Here is a 17678-nt window from a genome sequence, read left to right on the forward strand (position 1 = left end):
GTTCGAATAAGACACACCCATATAAAAATTATTGTAACTTAAAATTGAAAAGACATTTGGCGTAACTTTGTTTAGCAAAGTTTCAGCTCATGGATGGTAGAATCACCGGATGGTATTCATTTATTTATATCTGCTTTGGGTTTTTGAAAAATATTGAATTTTCAACTAAGGTCGAACTTTTGCCCCACCTTACTCTATGAGTGTTTTTGTGTGCCCACCATAAAAACAAGTGAATTGTTAGCTTATCTGCATGTATACGCAGATTTAGCAATGAATAAAGTACTAAATTTTTGATCAGAATTTTCTCAAAAAAGCCGTTTCAATGTTGTAGTCGATTCGGGGCGAAATGAACACTGGCAATTATGAATAGATGTACGCGCGTTGCATACTGTTAGGCGTTTTAGTGAGTTTGGAAAAAATAATTCCGATTATTTTAGCCTAAAGTTTATTTAATTAACTTTGATGTTATGTTAACTCGTCTAAGATGGAGTATTATATCTGTGGTGTTGATCTCCGTAGGCAAATTACTTAACTGGCCGATGTTATCAAAGATACAGCATAAAATATGCAGGGGTGTCCATTATGCCCCGATGGGTGTCCATTTCGCCCCGTACCTTTCCTGTCAGCCCTAAAAACACACGGTTTACAATTCATTATTTCTTCACAATAATGACATTCTACCTGCTGTAAATGATTGAAATACGTAGAAAACAAGTTAAAGTTGTAAGCCAACTGATAATATGTTAATGTTATGTCCGTTATACAGGCCTAACATACTCATTTGCTTAGGGTGTCCATTATGCCCCTAATCCCCCTACCTACATTCAATGACAAAAACTGAAGAATAGGCTTAGGGTAATATACGAACACGTAAAAAGAGAGCATGCCAATTTAGTGAAAAACGCAAAACGACCACGATCTTTACAAGGGATACTTGAAAAAAGCGAAACACGTAAGGATTTATTTAACGAATACAAATTAGTGCTGAATAAAAACAGACGTTATCTATCGGAGACAAAATGGAATGATGAAGTGGAAATTTATCAAGACTTAAAAGTTCGATATATGGAATGCGCAAAAATTTTGGAGAACACACAAATTTCCACTACATCAAAACGTTTATTCAAATCTGTAGCCAACTCAATTATCTTTTGCAAAAGAATAAGTGGAAATTTTAAACCGTGGGTACACACTCACGCCGTTTCCATCACGTAAACAAAAAACTCACGTGAAACACAAATCACCACAATGCCAACACCATTTGACGTTAAATCAGCGACGGCGATCGTACAGCCATACGATGGCTCACACGACGCTCTAAACACATTTGTCGACACAGTAAATCTGCTGAAAGAACTTACTAGCGAGGAGCATGTGGGAGTGGCCATCAGATTTTTAAAAACTAGACTAACCGGGAAAGCTCGTCTAGGGCTTCCAGATGTCTTAAATTCCATTGATGAATTGGTTAATGATGTAAAAAACAGGTGTAAGGGTACACTAACATCTGAAAGTATCGTAGCCAAATTAAAGGGGACAAAGCAAAGAGGGGACACGGAAAAATTTTGCAACACCATCGAATCTTTATGCAATCAGCTACAAGAAACATATGTGGAAACAGGTGTACCAGCTGCCGTGGCAAAACAAATGGCAGACGGCAGCAGGGACGGATGTCCTGGGGCCTGACGCACCCCCCACGCTTGCGAGTCAGCCGCGTAGTTGCCGGCTAAGAATAGGACTACTAACCCCAATTCAAGGTGTCAAGCGACCCGTGCCGAGGAATGAGTGATCGAGGGGGTGAAAAAGATGCTCGATCTTTAACGGAGCCTGTGGGGTACCTGGGCACCCCCCCCACAGTAAGCTGTCCCTTACCGCGTTAATGCAGAGCTCTGGCGTGGTGGACATTCTTTCTCGTGCAACTCGTGGGAATACATTATGAGCAAAAATTTTAAAAATATCAACATAGGTGGAAGTAGTGGTGCGATCAACCCCTTCGCAAGAAGCGGGTTGATGAAGTCTCCGACAAGGAGAAGTGAGGAGTCAGGTGCTGGAAGCTGCTTACGTAGCTCAAGCGTGGGAGCTCCTGTCCACTCCACGGCAAGCCAGCCGGCGGAGGTCATGGACGGAGCGTGGTTGCTGAGGGCCATCAGCCAAGAAGTAGGAAAAGGACGGCCCGCATTAGAGGTTGCAGAGCACCAGCTTGGCAAAATCATCGACTTTGCGACAACTAAGTCGAATATAAGCAAGGACCTGAAAACGGCCTTGCTTAGACTTAGAGTGTCTGTCGATGAGGCCAAGCAGGAGCACGCGGTCGCGTTGCTGGCTGCTGCAGCGGCGGAACCCGCAAAGGAGAAGGCGTCGAAGTTTACACAAACGGAGGCCTTCTCCTTTGCAGGTAGTCCGAAGAGAGTGGAAGCGAATGCTCGTGACAAACGTGACAAGCATTCGCAGAAGCGGGCGAGGCAGCCGTCAGGTGAGGAGCTGTCTGGCGGCGCCCGCAAGGCCAGGCGTATAATAACCCCGAAAGCCGGTGGTAATTCCGGAAAGTCGGACCCCAGCCAGGGTTCCCGGAAAGCTGGGAAGGGTGGGCCTGAAAAGGCTGGCCCGTCCCGGAACGATGGGAACAAGGGGTTGCGACCATTGGTGGGCCCTCAGCGCCACAGAGCAGGGCAATCCAAGGAGAGGACCCTCCTTGGACAAAGGTAGAGCAGAAGAGGAGCAGCAGGGACGAAAGTCCTGGGGCCTGACGCACCCCCCCCCCGCTTGCGAGTCAGCCGCGTAGTCCCCGGCTAAGAATAGGACTACTAACCCCCATTCAAGGTGTCAAGCGACCCGTGCTGAGAAATGAGTGATCGAGGGGGTGAAAAAGATGCTCGATCTTTAACGGAGCCTATGGGGTACCTGGGCACCCCCCACAGTAAGCTGTCCCTTACCGCGTTAATGCAGGGCTCTGGCGTGGTGGACATTCTTTCCCGTGCTACTCGTGGGATTTAATCATGAAGTCAAATAAACAAAATCAATATCTAGGTGGAAGTAGTGGTGGGATCAACCCCTTCGCAAGAAGCGGGTTGATGAGATCTCCGACAAGGAGAAGTGAGGAGATAGGCGCTGGGAGTTGCGTACGCAGCTCAAGCGTGGGTGCTCCAGTCCACTTCCCGGCAAGCCAGCCGGTGGAGGTTATGGACGGAGCGTGGTTGTTGAGGGCCGTCAACCGAGAATCCAAAGGACGGTCCGCAATAGAGGTGGCTGAGCAGCAGCTTGGCAAAATCATCGACTTTGCGTCCACTAAGTTGAACATAAGCAAGGACCTGAAAACGGCCTTGCTTCGACTTAGGGCGTCGATCGACGATGCCAAGCAGGAGCACGCGGCACTCGCGTTGCTGACTGCTGCAGCAGCGGAGCCTGCAAATGAGAAAGTGCCGAAGTTTACCCAAACGGAGGCCTTCTCCTTCGCAGGTAGTCCGAAGAGAGTGGAAGCGAATGCTCGTGACAAACGTGACAAGCATTCGCAGAAGCGGGCGAGGCAGCCGTCAGGTGAGGAGCTGTCTGGCGGCGCCCGCAAGGCCAGGCGTATAATAACCCCGAAAGTCAGTAATAATGCCGGAAAGTCGGATCCCAGCCAGGGTTCCCGGAAAGCTGGGAAGGGTGGGCCTGAAAAGGCTGGCCCGTCCCGGAACGATGGGAACAAGGAGTTGCGACCATTGGTGGGCCCTCAGCAGCCACAGAGCAGGGCGATCCAAGGAGAGGACCCTCCTTGGACAAAGGTAGAGCGGAAGAAGAAGAAGAGGAAGAATCCGCTGGTAGATGAGCAGGGTGCCAAGCCAAGGCGCAGGAGGGTACGTGCCAAGCGCGAGAAAGGTGACGCGCTCGTCATCAAGACTGAACAGTCAAAATACTCGGACGTCTTGAAGGCGATGAGGTGCGACGCCAAGCTTGAGGGTCTTGGAGCCGACGTACGCAGTATCAGACGTACTCGTACGGGCGAAATGATCTTGGAGCTTAAGCGCGAGAAGGATCACAAGGGCGCCACCTACAAGAGGCTGGCAGAAGAGGTCCTTGGTGATGGAGTGGAGGTGAGGGCTCTTACGTATGAGGCGACTCTGAAGGTCAAAGACCTAGACGAGATCACCGAAGCGGGAGAGCTCGTCACGGCACTGCGGCAACAGTGCGATGTTCAGGTGGCCGCCACAGCCGTCAGGCTGCGGAAGGGGCCAGCAGGGACACAGATAGCTCTGGTTCAGCTATCTGTGGCGGACGTTAAAAAGTCCGTTAAAGTAGGGCGGATAAAGGTGGGCTGGTGCGTATGTCCTCTGACATTCCACGAGCCACCAGAGGTTTCTGGAACCAGGACACAAGTCGTGGGACTGCAAAGGCCCCGACAGGCGAAAACTGTGCAGGCGATGCGGCGCTGAAGGTCATAAGGCCCAAAGCTGCACGAGTCCGCCCATCTGCATGATCTGTACCGGGAAATCCTCGAACAACAGACATCCGATGGGTGGTCCAAGGTGCCCGGCCTTCAAGAAAGCCGCAGTGAACAACAAATCACAGTGCAGGTAACGCAGCTGAACCTGAACCACTGTGATGCGGCTCAGCAACTGCTTTGTCAGGCAGTTTCTGAGTGGGAGACGGATATCGCCATCATATCGGACCCATACCGAGTATCCGCCGGCAACGGCAACTGGGTCGCGGATGGGACCAGAAAAATGGCGGCGATATGGACGACGGGTAAATACCCCGTTCAGGAGTTGGTGTCTACTACTTATGAGGGCTTCGTGGTCGCCAAAGTAAACGGGGTCTTCTTCTGCAGCTGTTATGTGCCTCCGCGGTGGCCGATCGAGCAGTTCACGCAAATGCTGGACCGCTTAACGACCGTGCTAACAGGGTGAAGGCCGGTGGTAATAGCGGGCGACTTTAATGCCTGGGCCGTGAAATGGGGAAGCCGTTTCACGAACCAGCGGGGTCAGATCCTGCTAAAAACACTGGCCATCTTAGATGTCGACTTGGCTAATGTCGGTACCAAGAGTACCTTTAGTCGAAACGGAGCGGAGTCAATTATTGACGTGACCTTTTGTAGTCCTGGCCTAACAAGTAGTTCAAACTGGAGAGTAGATGATGGCTACACTCACAGCGACCACCTGGCGGTTCGCTACAGTATCGACTACAATAACAGCAGACAGCGGATAGAAGAAGAGGCGGCTAGGCCAAGGCCAAGCCCTCGCAGGTGGAAGACATCATACTTCGACGAAGGGGTATTTAGGGAGGCGCTCCGCCGTGAGCGAAACCTAATCGGTTTAGACGGCGACGAGCTGGTAGCGGTGTTCTCGCGTGCGTGTGATGCGACCATGCCTAGGTGAGTCCACCCTAGAAATGGGAGGCCACCGGCTTACTGGTGGACCGACGCGATTGCGGACCTGCGCCGCGCCTGCCTACGGACTAGGCGGCGGATGCAGCGAGCACGATCAGAGGAAGAGCGAAACGAACGGCGGGTGGTGTTCGCCGCTGCTAAAGCCGCGCTTAAGACCGAGATAAAAGCAAGCAAAAAGGCTTGCTTTGAGGGTCTCTGTCAGAGTGCCAATACGAACCCGTGGGGTGACGCCTACACGATTGTTATGGCCAAGACGAGAGGTGTGATGGCTCCTACAGAGCAATCTCCAGAGATGTTGGAGGGGATCATTGGAGGACTTTTTCCGCGTCATCCTTGGCCTCCTTTCGTAGGACAGCCGGGGACTGGGGCTGGCGATGAGGAGAAGGTCACCGATGTGGAACTTGCGGGGATTGCTAAGTCCCTTAGCGTAGATAAGGCCCCAGGTCCGGACGGAGTTCCGAACCTGGCCTTAAAAGTAGCCATTGCAGAGGCTCCCGAGATGTTCAGGTCTGCTATGCAGAAATGCCTAGACGAGGGAGTTTTCCCAGAAGCTTGGAAGAGGCAGAGCCTGGTACTATTGCCAAAGGCGGGGAAACCACCCGGAGACCCGTCGGCATATAGAACAATATGCTTGATTGACACGGCGGGGAAGGTGCTCGAAAAGATCATCCTCAATAGAATGTTGCGGTTCACCGAGGGTGAAAATGGTCTTTCGAGTAACCAGTCTCTCTCTCTCTCCCTCTCTTCTTGGCGTAACGTCCTCACTGGGACAAAGCCTGCTTCTCAGCTTAGTGTTCTATGAGCACTTCCACAGTTATTAACTGAGAGCTTCCTCTGCCAATGACCATTTTGCATGTGTATATCGTGTGGCAGGCACGAAGATACTCTATGCCCAAGGAAGTCAAGGAAATTTCCTTTACGAAAAGATCCTGGACCGACCGGGAATCGAACCCGTCACCCTCAGCATGGTCATGCTGAATACCCGTGCGCTTACCGCCTCGGCTATATGGGTCGGCTATATGGGTCGAGTAACCAGTACGGCTCCCGGAAGGGGGACTCTGGATGTAAGGAATGCGTTTAATAGCGCCAGCTGGTCTGCTATTGCTGATGCGCTCTTGCGTCTGGGGATACCGGAGTACCTGTACAAGATTCTCGGAAGTTACTTTCAGAATCGTGTACTAGTCTACGACACGGAGGTGGGTCGGAAGTGCTTTCACATAACCTCAGGAGTCCCGCAAGGTTCCATCCTGGGTCCGTTGTTATGGAATGTCATGTACGACGAGGTGTTGAGGTTAGAGTATCCAGTGGGAGCGGTGATTGTCGGATTTGCCGACGACATTACGCTCGAAGTCTACGGTGAAACGATCGAGAAGGTAAAGTTGACTACCAACCACTCGATCAAGGTTGTGGAGGCGTGGATGCGGTCCAGGAAACTGGAGCTGGCTCACCACAAGACAGAGGTGACGGTTGTTAACAACCTGAAGTCGGAGCAGCAGACGGAGATCAGTGTAGGAGAGTGTACTATCCTGTCAAAGCGCTCCGTCAAACACTTGGGCGTGATGATCGACGATAAGCTTACCTTTGGTAACCACGTCGATTATGCCTGTAAAAGAGCCTCCACAGCTATTGCGGCACTGTCCCGGATGATGTCCAATAGCTCTGCGGTGTCCGCCAGTAAGCGCAAGCTTCTGGCTAGTGTTGCTACGTCCATACTTAGGTATGGCGGCCCGGCGTGGGGCACCGCGCTAAGTACTAAATGCTACCGACGGAAGCTGGAAAGTATTCAATGGTGCACCGGCTCTATAACGTGCCCATGGATAAGACCGAATTTGACGAAGAAAAATCTCGGATTTACAAAGCGGCTGAAGTCAATGGGTACGACAAAAGGTTCATAGAAAAAATATTACAAAAACACAAACGGAAAAAACAGCGACAAGACATTACAACACTGCAGCCCAACACACAAGAAGTGAAGCGAATTAGCCTACCATTTTACCCAAAAACCACAAACCCAATCAAAAACACACTGCAACGACAAGGACTTCACGTGGTACACAAGAGCGACAACACACTTCGGGACCTATTGTGTAACCTGAAAGATAAAGTACCACCAGAAGAACAGTCAGGAATATATCGAATACCCTGCGATGACTGCCCGGCAGTCTATATTGGCCAAACACGCCGCAAGATGAGGGTGCGCCTGAAAGAACATAAAACAGCAGTTGAAACAAACAAAACCAACGAATCAGGGGTGGCGGCGCATGCGGCGGCATCTCATCACAATATAAATTGGAAAAATGCGAAGCTGATTAAACCGGTCAGAAAGGCTTCGCATTTAAACGCCTGGGAATCAATGTTCATCACCAACACTGAGGAACCATTGATGAACGAAGACGATCCCCCCATCACATCCCCACATCGAATCACGTGCCCGGCAGATGAATGAGAACGCTAGTCGTACCCGAAACACTGCAGGTAGAATTTCTAACAACACAAATTCTTCCATCAACGATCGGTTGAATAATTTTCATACCGCTCGTACCTATTCGCCGGAGGTAGTTAACCACCAAACAAACCTTCGAGCGAATAATCTACCCTCCAGCAGTGGAGTGAGTAATATTTCTAATTTGTTTCAAACGAATCGAGCTACCTATGCCCATGTGGCTGCGGGTAAGCAAAATTCAAATAATTCCTATTACCAAACATCAAATTTGGAAAATGCACGTGATTCAGGCATGTCTGCTTCCGATTTTGACTTTTTATCTGAACAATTGCAACAAATGATTGATGCAATGTTCAAAACTCAAACTATGGCTGAAGCAGTCCAGGTTGGAGTTAAATTTACAAATAAAATAGTAATTGGATTACGTTTTGGTAATGGATCCAAATAAATTTTTGAACATTTTAAATTGGAATGCTCGTTCTCTAAATGGCAAAGAGGATGAGCTATTCCATTTTTTAACAGTTAATAATGTGCATATTGCAGTTATTACTGAAACTTATCTAAAACCTGGGTCTTCAATCAAATGAAACCCAAACTATTTTATTTATAGAAATGATCGCCTAGATGGAGCATGTGGTGGAGTTGCTATCATCGTTGACAGGCGCATCAAGCACCAAATTTTTTCATCATTCGAAACCAAAATTTTTGAAACTTTGGGTGTTTCTGTTGAAACAAACTTTGGTAAACATACTTTCATTGCGGCCTACTTGCCTTTTCAATGCACTGGCCAGCAAATAGATTTTCTTAAATCTGATTTGCGAAAATTAACTCGCAACAGGTCCAAATTTTTCATAATTGGTGATTTTAATGCGAAACACCGTTCGTGGAATAATCTTCAGTCCAATTCAAACGGCAGGATTTTATTTGATCAGTGCTCTTCAGGATATTTTTCTATTCTATATCCCGATAGCCCCACTTGTTTTTCTTCTGCTAGAAATCCCTCAACAATTGATTTGGTCTTAACTGACTCAAGTCAGCATTGTAGCCAATTGATTACTCATGCTGACTTTGATTCTGACCATCTTCCAGTAACATTTCAAATTTCCCATGAAGCGATTTTTAATCCCATCAGCTCTACTTTCAATTATCACAGAGCTGACTGGGATATATATAAAACATACATCGATAGCCATTTAGATGTTAATGTTTCATTGGAAACACATTTTGACATTGACAATGCCCTCGAAACATTGACTAGTACTATAGTCGAAGCTAGAAGCGCATCAATACCAAAGTGTGAAGTCAAATTCGACTCAGTTATTATTGACGACGATCTGAAACTTCTGATCCGTCTTAAAAACGTGAGAAGAAGACAATTCCAACGAACTCGAGATCCTGCTTTGAAAGTAATCTGGCAGGATCTTCAGAAGGAAATTAAAAAACGTTTCACCGAATTGAGAAACAAAAATTTTGCAAATAAAGTTTCTCAATTAAACCCCGGCTCTAAGCCGTTTTGGAAATTGACAAAAATTTTGAAAAAACCTCAGAAGCCTATTCCTGCGCTGAAAGAGGATAACAAAATATTATTGACTAATTCTGAAAAAGCACAAAAACTTGCCAAACAGTTTGAAAGTGCGCATAATTTCAGTATAGGTCTCACTAGTCCAATAGAACATCAGGTTGCCCGCGAATTCGAAAACATTCTCAATCATGAGAACATTTTCGACAATTCATTGGGCACTGATTTGGACGAAGTGAGATCTATTATGAAGAAGTTTAAGAATATGAAAGCTCCGGGTGATGACGGAATTTTCTATATTCTCATCAAAAAACTTCCAGAAAGTTGCTTATCATTTTTGGTTAATATATTTAACAAATGTTTTCAGTTAGCATATTTTCCTGAAAAATGGAAAAATGCTAAAGTTGTTCCAATTTTGAAGCCTGACAAAAATCCTGCCGAAGCTTCTAGTTATCGTCCAATTAGCTTACTGTCATCTATCAGTAAACTTTTTGAAAAGCTTATTTTAAATAGAATGATGATTCATATTGATGAAAATTCTATTTTTGCCAATGAGCAGTTCGGATTCCGCCATGGTCATTCGACTACTCATCAACTTTTACGGGTAACGAATTTCATTCGTTCCAATAAATCTGAAGGTTACTCCACTGGTGTAGCACTTCTTGACATAGAAAAAGCATTCGATAGTGTTTGGCACGAAGGCTTGATCGTAAAATTGAAACATTTTAATTTTCCACTATATATTATTAACAGGCATCAAATTTCTCGCTCACGTGATCGGATTCCTCGGATTTATCCACCTCCGCGATCATGATTTTTCACTGCATGGGATGAAAAATAAAAGTCTCTCACTCCAGCGCTCGCGATAATTCTCTTTCTCTCCATGTACAACTCACGGATAAACAACAAAGCATCAAAATTTTCACTCCGTCTCGGAGTCACATTTCATGGCCATCTAGATAACACGGAACCGCTCAGACGTCAACCGGATGAAAACGTGAGCTGGTGCAGACTTAGCAACCATTTTCTCCTGGGAGAACAAACGATTTGTGAGTGAGCGCTAGTAGGAGAGAGCATACTTTTATCACGCCAAGGAACCGGAGTGGGAGCCTTTTCAATCATCTATGGGTGCAAGGAAAATATCACAGGCTGCTTTATCCGGATAATATCGCTGTGTGATAGATCGTTACTCGCGTGAGTGAGGGAAAAATTTGGTGCCTGATTATTAAAATTATTCAAAACTATTTATCGGATCGAACACTTCAGGTAAACTATCAAAATTCCAAGTCAGATAGATTACCTGTAAGAGCTGGTGTTCCACAAGGCAGCATACTGGGACCAATCTTATACAATATTTTTACCTCAGACTTACCTGATTTGCCACAGGGATGTCAAAAATCGTTATTTGCAGATGACACAGGTATCTCAGCCAAGGGGCGAAGTTTGCGTGTCATTTGTAGTAGATTGCAAAAAAGTTTAGATATTATTTCTTCTTATTTGCAAAAATGGAAGATTTCTCCAAATGCTTCCAAAACTCAACTTATCATATTCCCACATAAACCAAGAGCTCTTTATTTGAAACCCTCAAATAGACATGTTGTCACTATGAGGGGAACTCCAATAAATTGGTCGGAAGAATTTAAGTATCTAGGGCTCGTACTAGATAAAAACTTAACTTTTAAAAAACACATAGAAAGTATTCAAACTAAGTGCAATATATACATTAAGTGTTTATACCCACTTATTAATAGAAAATCTAAACTTTGTCGCAAAAACAAATTTTTGATTTATAAACAAATTTTCAGACCGGCCATGTTGTACGCTGTCCCAATATGGTCGAGCTGTTGCAATACCAGAAAGAAGCAACTTCAGAGGATTCAAAATAAAATTTTGAAAATGATTCTGAAGTTGCCTCCCTGGTATAGCACTAATGAGTTGCATCAAATTTCTAATATTGAAACATTGGAACAGATGTCAACTAAAATCATTGCCAACTTTCGTCAAAAATCGTTGCAGTCTTCTATTGCTACGATTAATTCTTTGTATAATTAGTTTAAGTTAGGTTAGGGTTAGGATAAGTTGAAAAAATGTATTTCTGACACGCAGGTGAAAAATAAAGCCTGCGAAAAATCTTAACTGCTACAGCAAATGAAATGTAATATGTTATTAATTAGTATTGATAATAGCTTAAATTTATTTCACCAAATTAGGAAGATAGTGTGTTATAATACACAGAACACCTAGATTAAGTTGAAGAATGTAAAAATTGATTGAGATACTAATAAAGATTATTAAAAAAAAAAAAATGAAACCAGAATAATACTAAAGGCCGGAACATTCACCGACGTTGACCAAGCAATCCAAAAGGTAACGAAAAATGAGACAACCAACAATGATACCCAAGTCCTGGCGTACAATGCAAATCCTAGGCACATCGAGAGAAATCATTTCTCAAATCAAACACAACACCGTGGTTACCAAAACTACAACCGAAATCGTAACGATTTCAGGAATCAAGGCTACCGACAGCAACAGCCGCAGTACAGGAATAATTCCAACAGAAATTATCCTAGATATCAACAATTCAACAGAAACGACCGACCTAATAATCATTTCAGGCAGACAAATCGTGGCAGAGGAACACAGAATAATGCCCGCCACGTATATACTACCCCAGCTGAAACGAATCAACCACGTATTACACCTACTCAGATGCAACAACCACATCAAATGGCAAACAGAGATAATTTTTTCAAGCACAATATATGCAATGAATTTAAATGCATTATTAACGTATACGTCGGCATGACTAATTCGACATGTTCATTCATAGTGGATAGTGGAGCTGATGTATCGTTATTTAAAATTTGCAAAGTTCAACCAAACCTTAGAGTAGATAGAAGCAAACATTATCGCATCACCGGCATAGGTGAAGATGCAAAGGAAACATTAGCTGAAACTGTATCGTCTTTACATTTCAATAATGGACTATCGGTTAAACATAACTTTCAGTTAGTGGAATCAAGTTTTCTAATCCCAACAGACGGTATACTTCGCGATTTTTTGGCCAAGTTTAAGTGTACCATTGACTATGAACATTGGCTATTGAGCTTTAAAATACAAAACCTCGAAATAGCAGTTACAATCGAAGATAAGCATAATGGCAATATTTATATTCCAGCAAGATGCGAAGTAATACGCAAATTAACAAGCCACAACTTTAGAGAAGACACCCTAGTGCATTCGCAGGAAATACTTCCAGGTGTATTCTGCGGAAACACTATAGTTTCAGAACAATCACCTTATGCAAAGTTTATCAACACCACTGAGGAACCAGTACTTATAACAAATTTCAATCCCCAAACTGAACCTTTAAATCAATATATTTATGTAACAAGTAAACATTGCTCAAACACAAATGAATCATCTAGTGCAAAAGACATTCTTCCCCAAATAGATTTTAACAACGTTCCATCGATCGCTAAACGAAACCTTGAAAAACTTATTACTGAATACGCGGACATTTTTAATTTACCGAATGAAAAGTTGCCCACAAATAATTTTTACAGTCAAAGTATTCACGTCAATGACCAAATTCCCGTGTATATTCCAAATTACAAGAATATTCACTCACAAAATAGCGAAATGGAAGCTCAAATTCAGAAAATGTTGGAGGATGAAATAATAGAACCATCTATCTCATCTTACAATTCTCCTATTTTATTAGTTCCGAAAAAATCGGACAATGATACAAAAAAATGGAGACTCGTTGTCGATTTCCGACAACTGAACAAAAAAGTCTTAGCGGACAAGTTCCCCCTACCACGTATTGATACAATACTTGACCAATTGGGAAGAGCCAAGTATTTTACTACACTTGATTTGATGGCAGGTTTCCATCAAATATCACTAGATGAAGACTCGTGGAAATATACAGCTTTTTCATCACCATTTGGTCTGAATATCAGCTCAAATAGTTTCCAACGGATGATGAACATAGCCATGGCTGGTCTAACACCAGAAAGTGCCTTTGTATATATCGACGATATTGTTGTAGTAGGTTGTTCAATAATTTAGATAAACTCAGAAAAATATTTGAACGCTTGAGGCATTATAACCTTAAATTGAATCCTAGTAAATGTATTTTTTTTTCGAACTGAAGTGACCTATCTTGGACACAAAATAACGAGTAATGGTATTTTACCTGACGATTCGAAATTTAAAGCCGTGAAAAATAATCCCACGCCTACAAATCCAGACGAAGTTCGTAGATTTGTAGCATTTTGTAATTATTATCGCAAATTCATACCGAATTTTGCGAGTATAGCTAAACCATTAAATGACCTATTACATAAAAATATTAGATTCGAATGGAACTCCATACATAACGAGTCATCCAACAAGCTCAAAAATGACCTTTTGTCACCGCAAATTTTGAAATATCCAGACTTTACGAAACCATTCATAGTGACAACCGACGCTTCAGATGTAGCCTGTGGAGCAATTCTATCACAACAATATGAAGAAGGAGATTTACCGGTAGGCTAAGCCAGTAAAACTTTCACCAAGGGCGAAAGGAACAAACCAATAATAGAAAAGGAATTAATCGCCATATATTGGGCGATTGATTACTTCAAACCCTATCTATACTGGCGCAGATTCAGAGTCCGAACAGACCACCGCCCTCTAGTCTATCTATTTGGTATGAAAAAACCTATTGTACGTGGATTTGCTAACTGAACACGACGAATCAGAACCGTCGTTTTTGGAATCGCCGTTGGAATCGTCGTTCGAATGTAGAGCGAGACAGCAACCAAACTGACACATCGCTTTGACATATTTAACGTAGGAACAACACGTGCGTGAGGTTTTCTCTCTCGGTTGGTGTGGTTTGTTTTGATTCAATCTGACGTTTCTTTTTTGCTGCTCATGCTGACGATGCTGCCAGCTGATGATGGTAAGGATGGAGGAGCATAGTCGGAGGGGTGCTCCAATGTGTTTTCAGAAGAATTCGTCGAGATAAAAAGTTTTTGTTATAAAAAATATGGAAAATTCTAGTTCAAAAGTTCAGCATTAAACTTTTCAATGCGTGTTACGTATATTATTTTACAGAGAATCAGTCTAGAGGTCGTTTAACGTAATAAGAGCATTAACACAAAAGTCTATAGTTTTACAAGAACGCATTGAAACGCCCCTTGAAATTTAACGGCGATTCCCAACCAGCTCAAGCAAATTCCCTTGGAATTCATCTTCGAAGTAAAATCACAATACCTCTCGGTTGACTAGAATACGCTTGGATCTGGAGGAGTATGAATTTGATATTGAATTTGTCCAAGGGAAAGCTAACGTGGGTGCCGACGCACTTTCACGAATCATAATGAGCTCGGAAGAACTAAAGGATTCTTCAGTCTTAAGGTGTCATGATGCATCACTAAGCTTTCAAACGAATCATTGACTTTTTGCTTTTCAATGATTGTTTGCCTCGCGATTTTGAAGTGATAAAAAACTGTCAATTTTGCAGCAACGCAGCTGAAAAAGTATCATCGTAATCACTGCGAGTGAGCATATAGGATGATACTTTTTCATATGAATATTCGCTTTGGTGGTAGAGAATTATCACTTTGAAATTTCGACCCTCATATCCAACATGGCTGCCGACGCTGATGATGCCGTAAAAAGCCTTAATTGTAAATACAGTGACCCCACACCGATGAATCACCTTAAATTTTGTACACTTTTTATGAATCACCATGTTGATGGATCGCGTACGGGTGTTTACTTTTTTCGCTGTCATGTTTTTTCGTGTCCGCGATTTTCGAGTGCGATAGAACAATCTTCGTGATTCTGATTCTACCGAGTTACGATATCGGTAACGGAATCCGCCAGAGTGTCGTTAGGAAAACGATTATTTTTGGCAGAGGGTACCGAAAAGATTTGAAAAGCGGAAGTCGATCAAAAATTGTGCGTGTGATTCATCGTGAGTGTGACGTTTTCCGGTGTGCGAAACGCGGGCCGATCCTGGATGGCATACAAATGACATGGAACCAGTCGTAAAGTGCCCGCTGGTCTGAAATTCCAGAAAGTGTTTCCGATTTTTTAGGCTGTGTGGGTGTGTGTTGAGGAGGGTAAATGCAGTGCTGAAAAAAAGTGTTGAGGATAACCTGCTGTTGTGACAGCAGCAGAGCTGTGCATTTGTGTATTTAAATTGGGCCATGTATGAAGTTTTCTTCTATTTCGAATGTTGCAATGATATTTGTTGAAAAAATATGTAGAAGTGAAATATACGGAAAGAAACAAATGAAGAAAATCAGTTAAAATTATGCGTGTGAAAATATACTGTTGCTACTCATGTGTCAAATAGATTGCCTCTCACTTGAAGGAAAGAAGGGGGCAAATCAGAAACAATTTTGCCAATTCTCCAAGTGAAGAACATCAATCACAGTAGCTGATCGGCATTGGACCACAATAACCACGCAAGAATTGGTGAGATCTTTCCAATATTATTTATTTATGAATAATTCTACTTCAGTATATATACAGTGTATCAAACAATTGTCCGCACAGCAAATTTTTGGTCAAAATAATTTTCCATTCAAATGTTTATAACTTTTTCATACGTCAATCAAAAACGCTGAAATTTTGACCAATCATAAACCATATATTGCAGCTCCATTGGTAAAATTTTGAGCGAGATCGAATAAGTTTTCTGAAAGTTATAGAACTTTTAGTAAAACTTTTAGGATTTTTGAACAAATTTTTAAAACATTATATCTCAATATGTAGTCGATGAAACTTTTTCGATCTTTTTTGTGTTACAGCTTATACCTAAGGATTTTATATGCAGCTTCGTTTGAGGTTTTATATTCACTACAAAAAATATGAAAAATCTGTATATATTCAGTGTATTATTTGGAAATTTATCATATTTTGATCAATAAAAGTGCCAAGTGTTTTCAACTTTTTTAAACTCTTTTAATGTGATATTTTTATACAGGACCTACTAAACAACATATGAAGAGTAGGTCCTATGCATTTTTTGTTCAGTTAATGCACTTTTATTGGTAGAGAACGTTTAGCAGATTATATTTTCAAAATATGGTGATTTTTTAAATACCGTCAACTGCATAAGCAAATTTTTCATATTTTTTGTAGTGAATATAAAACCTCAAACGAAGCTGCATATGAAAGCCTTAGGTGTAAGCTGTAACACAAAAAAGATTGAAAAAGTTTCACCGATTACATATTGAGATATAATGTTTTAAAAATTTGTTCAAAAATCCTAAAAGTTTTACTAAAAGTTCTATAACTTTCAGAAAACTTATTCGATCTCGCTCAAAATTTTACCAATGGAGCTGCAATATATGGTTTATGATTGGTCAAAATTTCAGCGTTTTTGATTGACGTATAAAAAAGTTATAAACATTTGAATGAAAAATTATTTTGACCAAAAATTTGCTGTACGGACAATTGTTTGATACACTGTACATTTGTTATATACCTACATTTAAGTTGAAAATTCGCTATTTTCAACATCCTTTCATCTATTGGAAGCTGCTTCAGGTGGCCAGGTGTGTGGAGCTGAGTGGGTCTATGACATTGTAGATAATAGCGACATCAGCAATGTCAATGGATATATTCAACTTTGCAACTCCATCCAAGATTTGTGCAAGTATTCATGCTATGCTATGCTATGCTATGCTATTTATGAATCACCATGTTGATCAAATGGAGTGATCCATAAACTGTGGTCATTTTTGCCGATTCATAAATTGTGGGGTCACTGTACTAGATCTATGGCAAGGAAAAATAAGTTAAAGCAAGCAGATTTAATACCCCTAAGAGTATCAGAGACACACGAACAGACTGATCACCTGGTCGTATGGCAAACTGAAAACCCTTCGGAGGTCCACAAACTTCTGAAACTTGATTGTGTAGTGCACCACAATCAATTAACTATAAAATTACTTAATCATAATCAAAGAAAAGTGTTAAAACAATTCACAATCAAATTAACGCGTGAAAATGGAAGTCAAGCTTTAGAGTTTGCTCTTCTGGAAATAATGAAGTATATGAAGCATTACAAACGAGACAAGCTAGCACTCTCAACAGAAAATGAAATATTCAATTTTATCTCACGACATACACTCAAGGAAATCGCAAACAATGCCATTTCCACGTATGAGGTAATACTCTATAAGCCCCAGACGTTTATAGAAACTGAAGAAGATATCAATGAAATACTAACGCATTATCACATGACACCTACGGGAGGTCATATGGGAAAATATCGGCTATATTTAAAATTGAGAGAAATATATAAGTTTAAAAATATGAAAAAAATTATATCCAATTTC

At 42.4% G+C, this 17678-nt stretch overlaps 1 protein-coding gene across 12 annotated transcripts in view; it reads right to left on the reverse strand.

Moving 5' to 3' along the window:
- The window catches only part of LOC109398163 (F-actin-uncapping protein LRRC16A), a 632161-nt gene that overhangs the window by 61319 nt on the left and 553164 nt on the right, over positions 1-17678 (reverse strand). For 3 of the 12 annotated variants that reach the window (XM_062851843.1, XM_062851841.1, XM_062851850.1), the window contains one exon: positions 7215-7562. The exons of 4 other annotated variants lie outside the window; for them this stretch is intronic. In XM_062851843.1, the coding sequence (XP_062707827.1) occupies positions 7378-7562 (185 nt within the window). In that variant the 3' untranslated portion in view covers positions 7215-7377. Of the gene's footprint in view, positions 1-7207; positions 7563-17678 lie in introns of those variants that run through there. 5 more of the 12 variants (XM_062851848.1, XM_062851849.1, XM_062851851.1 and 2 more) reach the window with 5 other exon arrangements.

This window comes from Aedes albopictus, chromosome 2, assembly GCF_035046485.1.
Source record: "Aedes albopictus strain Foshan chromosome 2, AalbF5, whole genome shotgun sequence".
In the NCBI taxonomy this organism is placed as follows: Eukaryota; Metazoa; Arthropoda; class Insecta; order Diptera; family Culicidae; genus Aedes; species Aedes albopictus.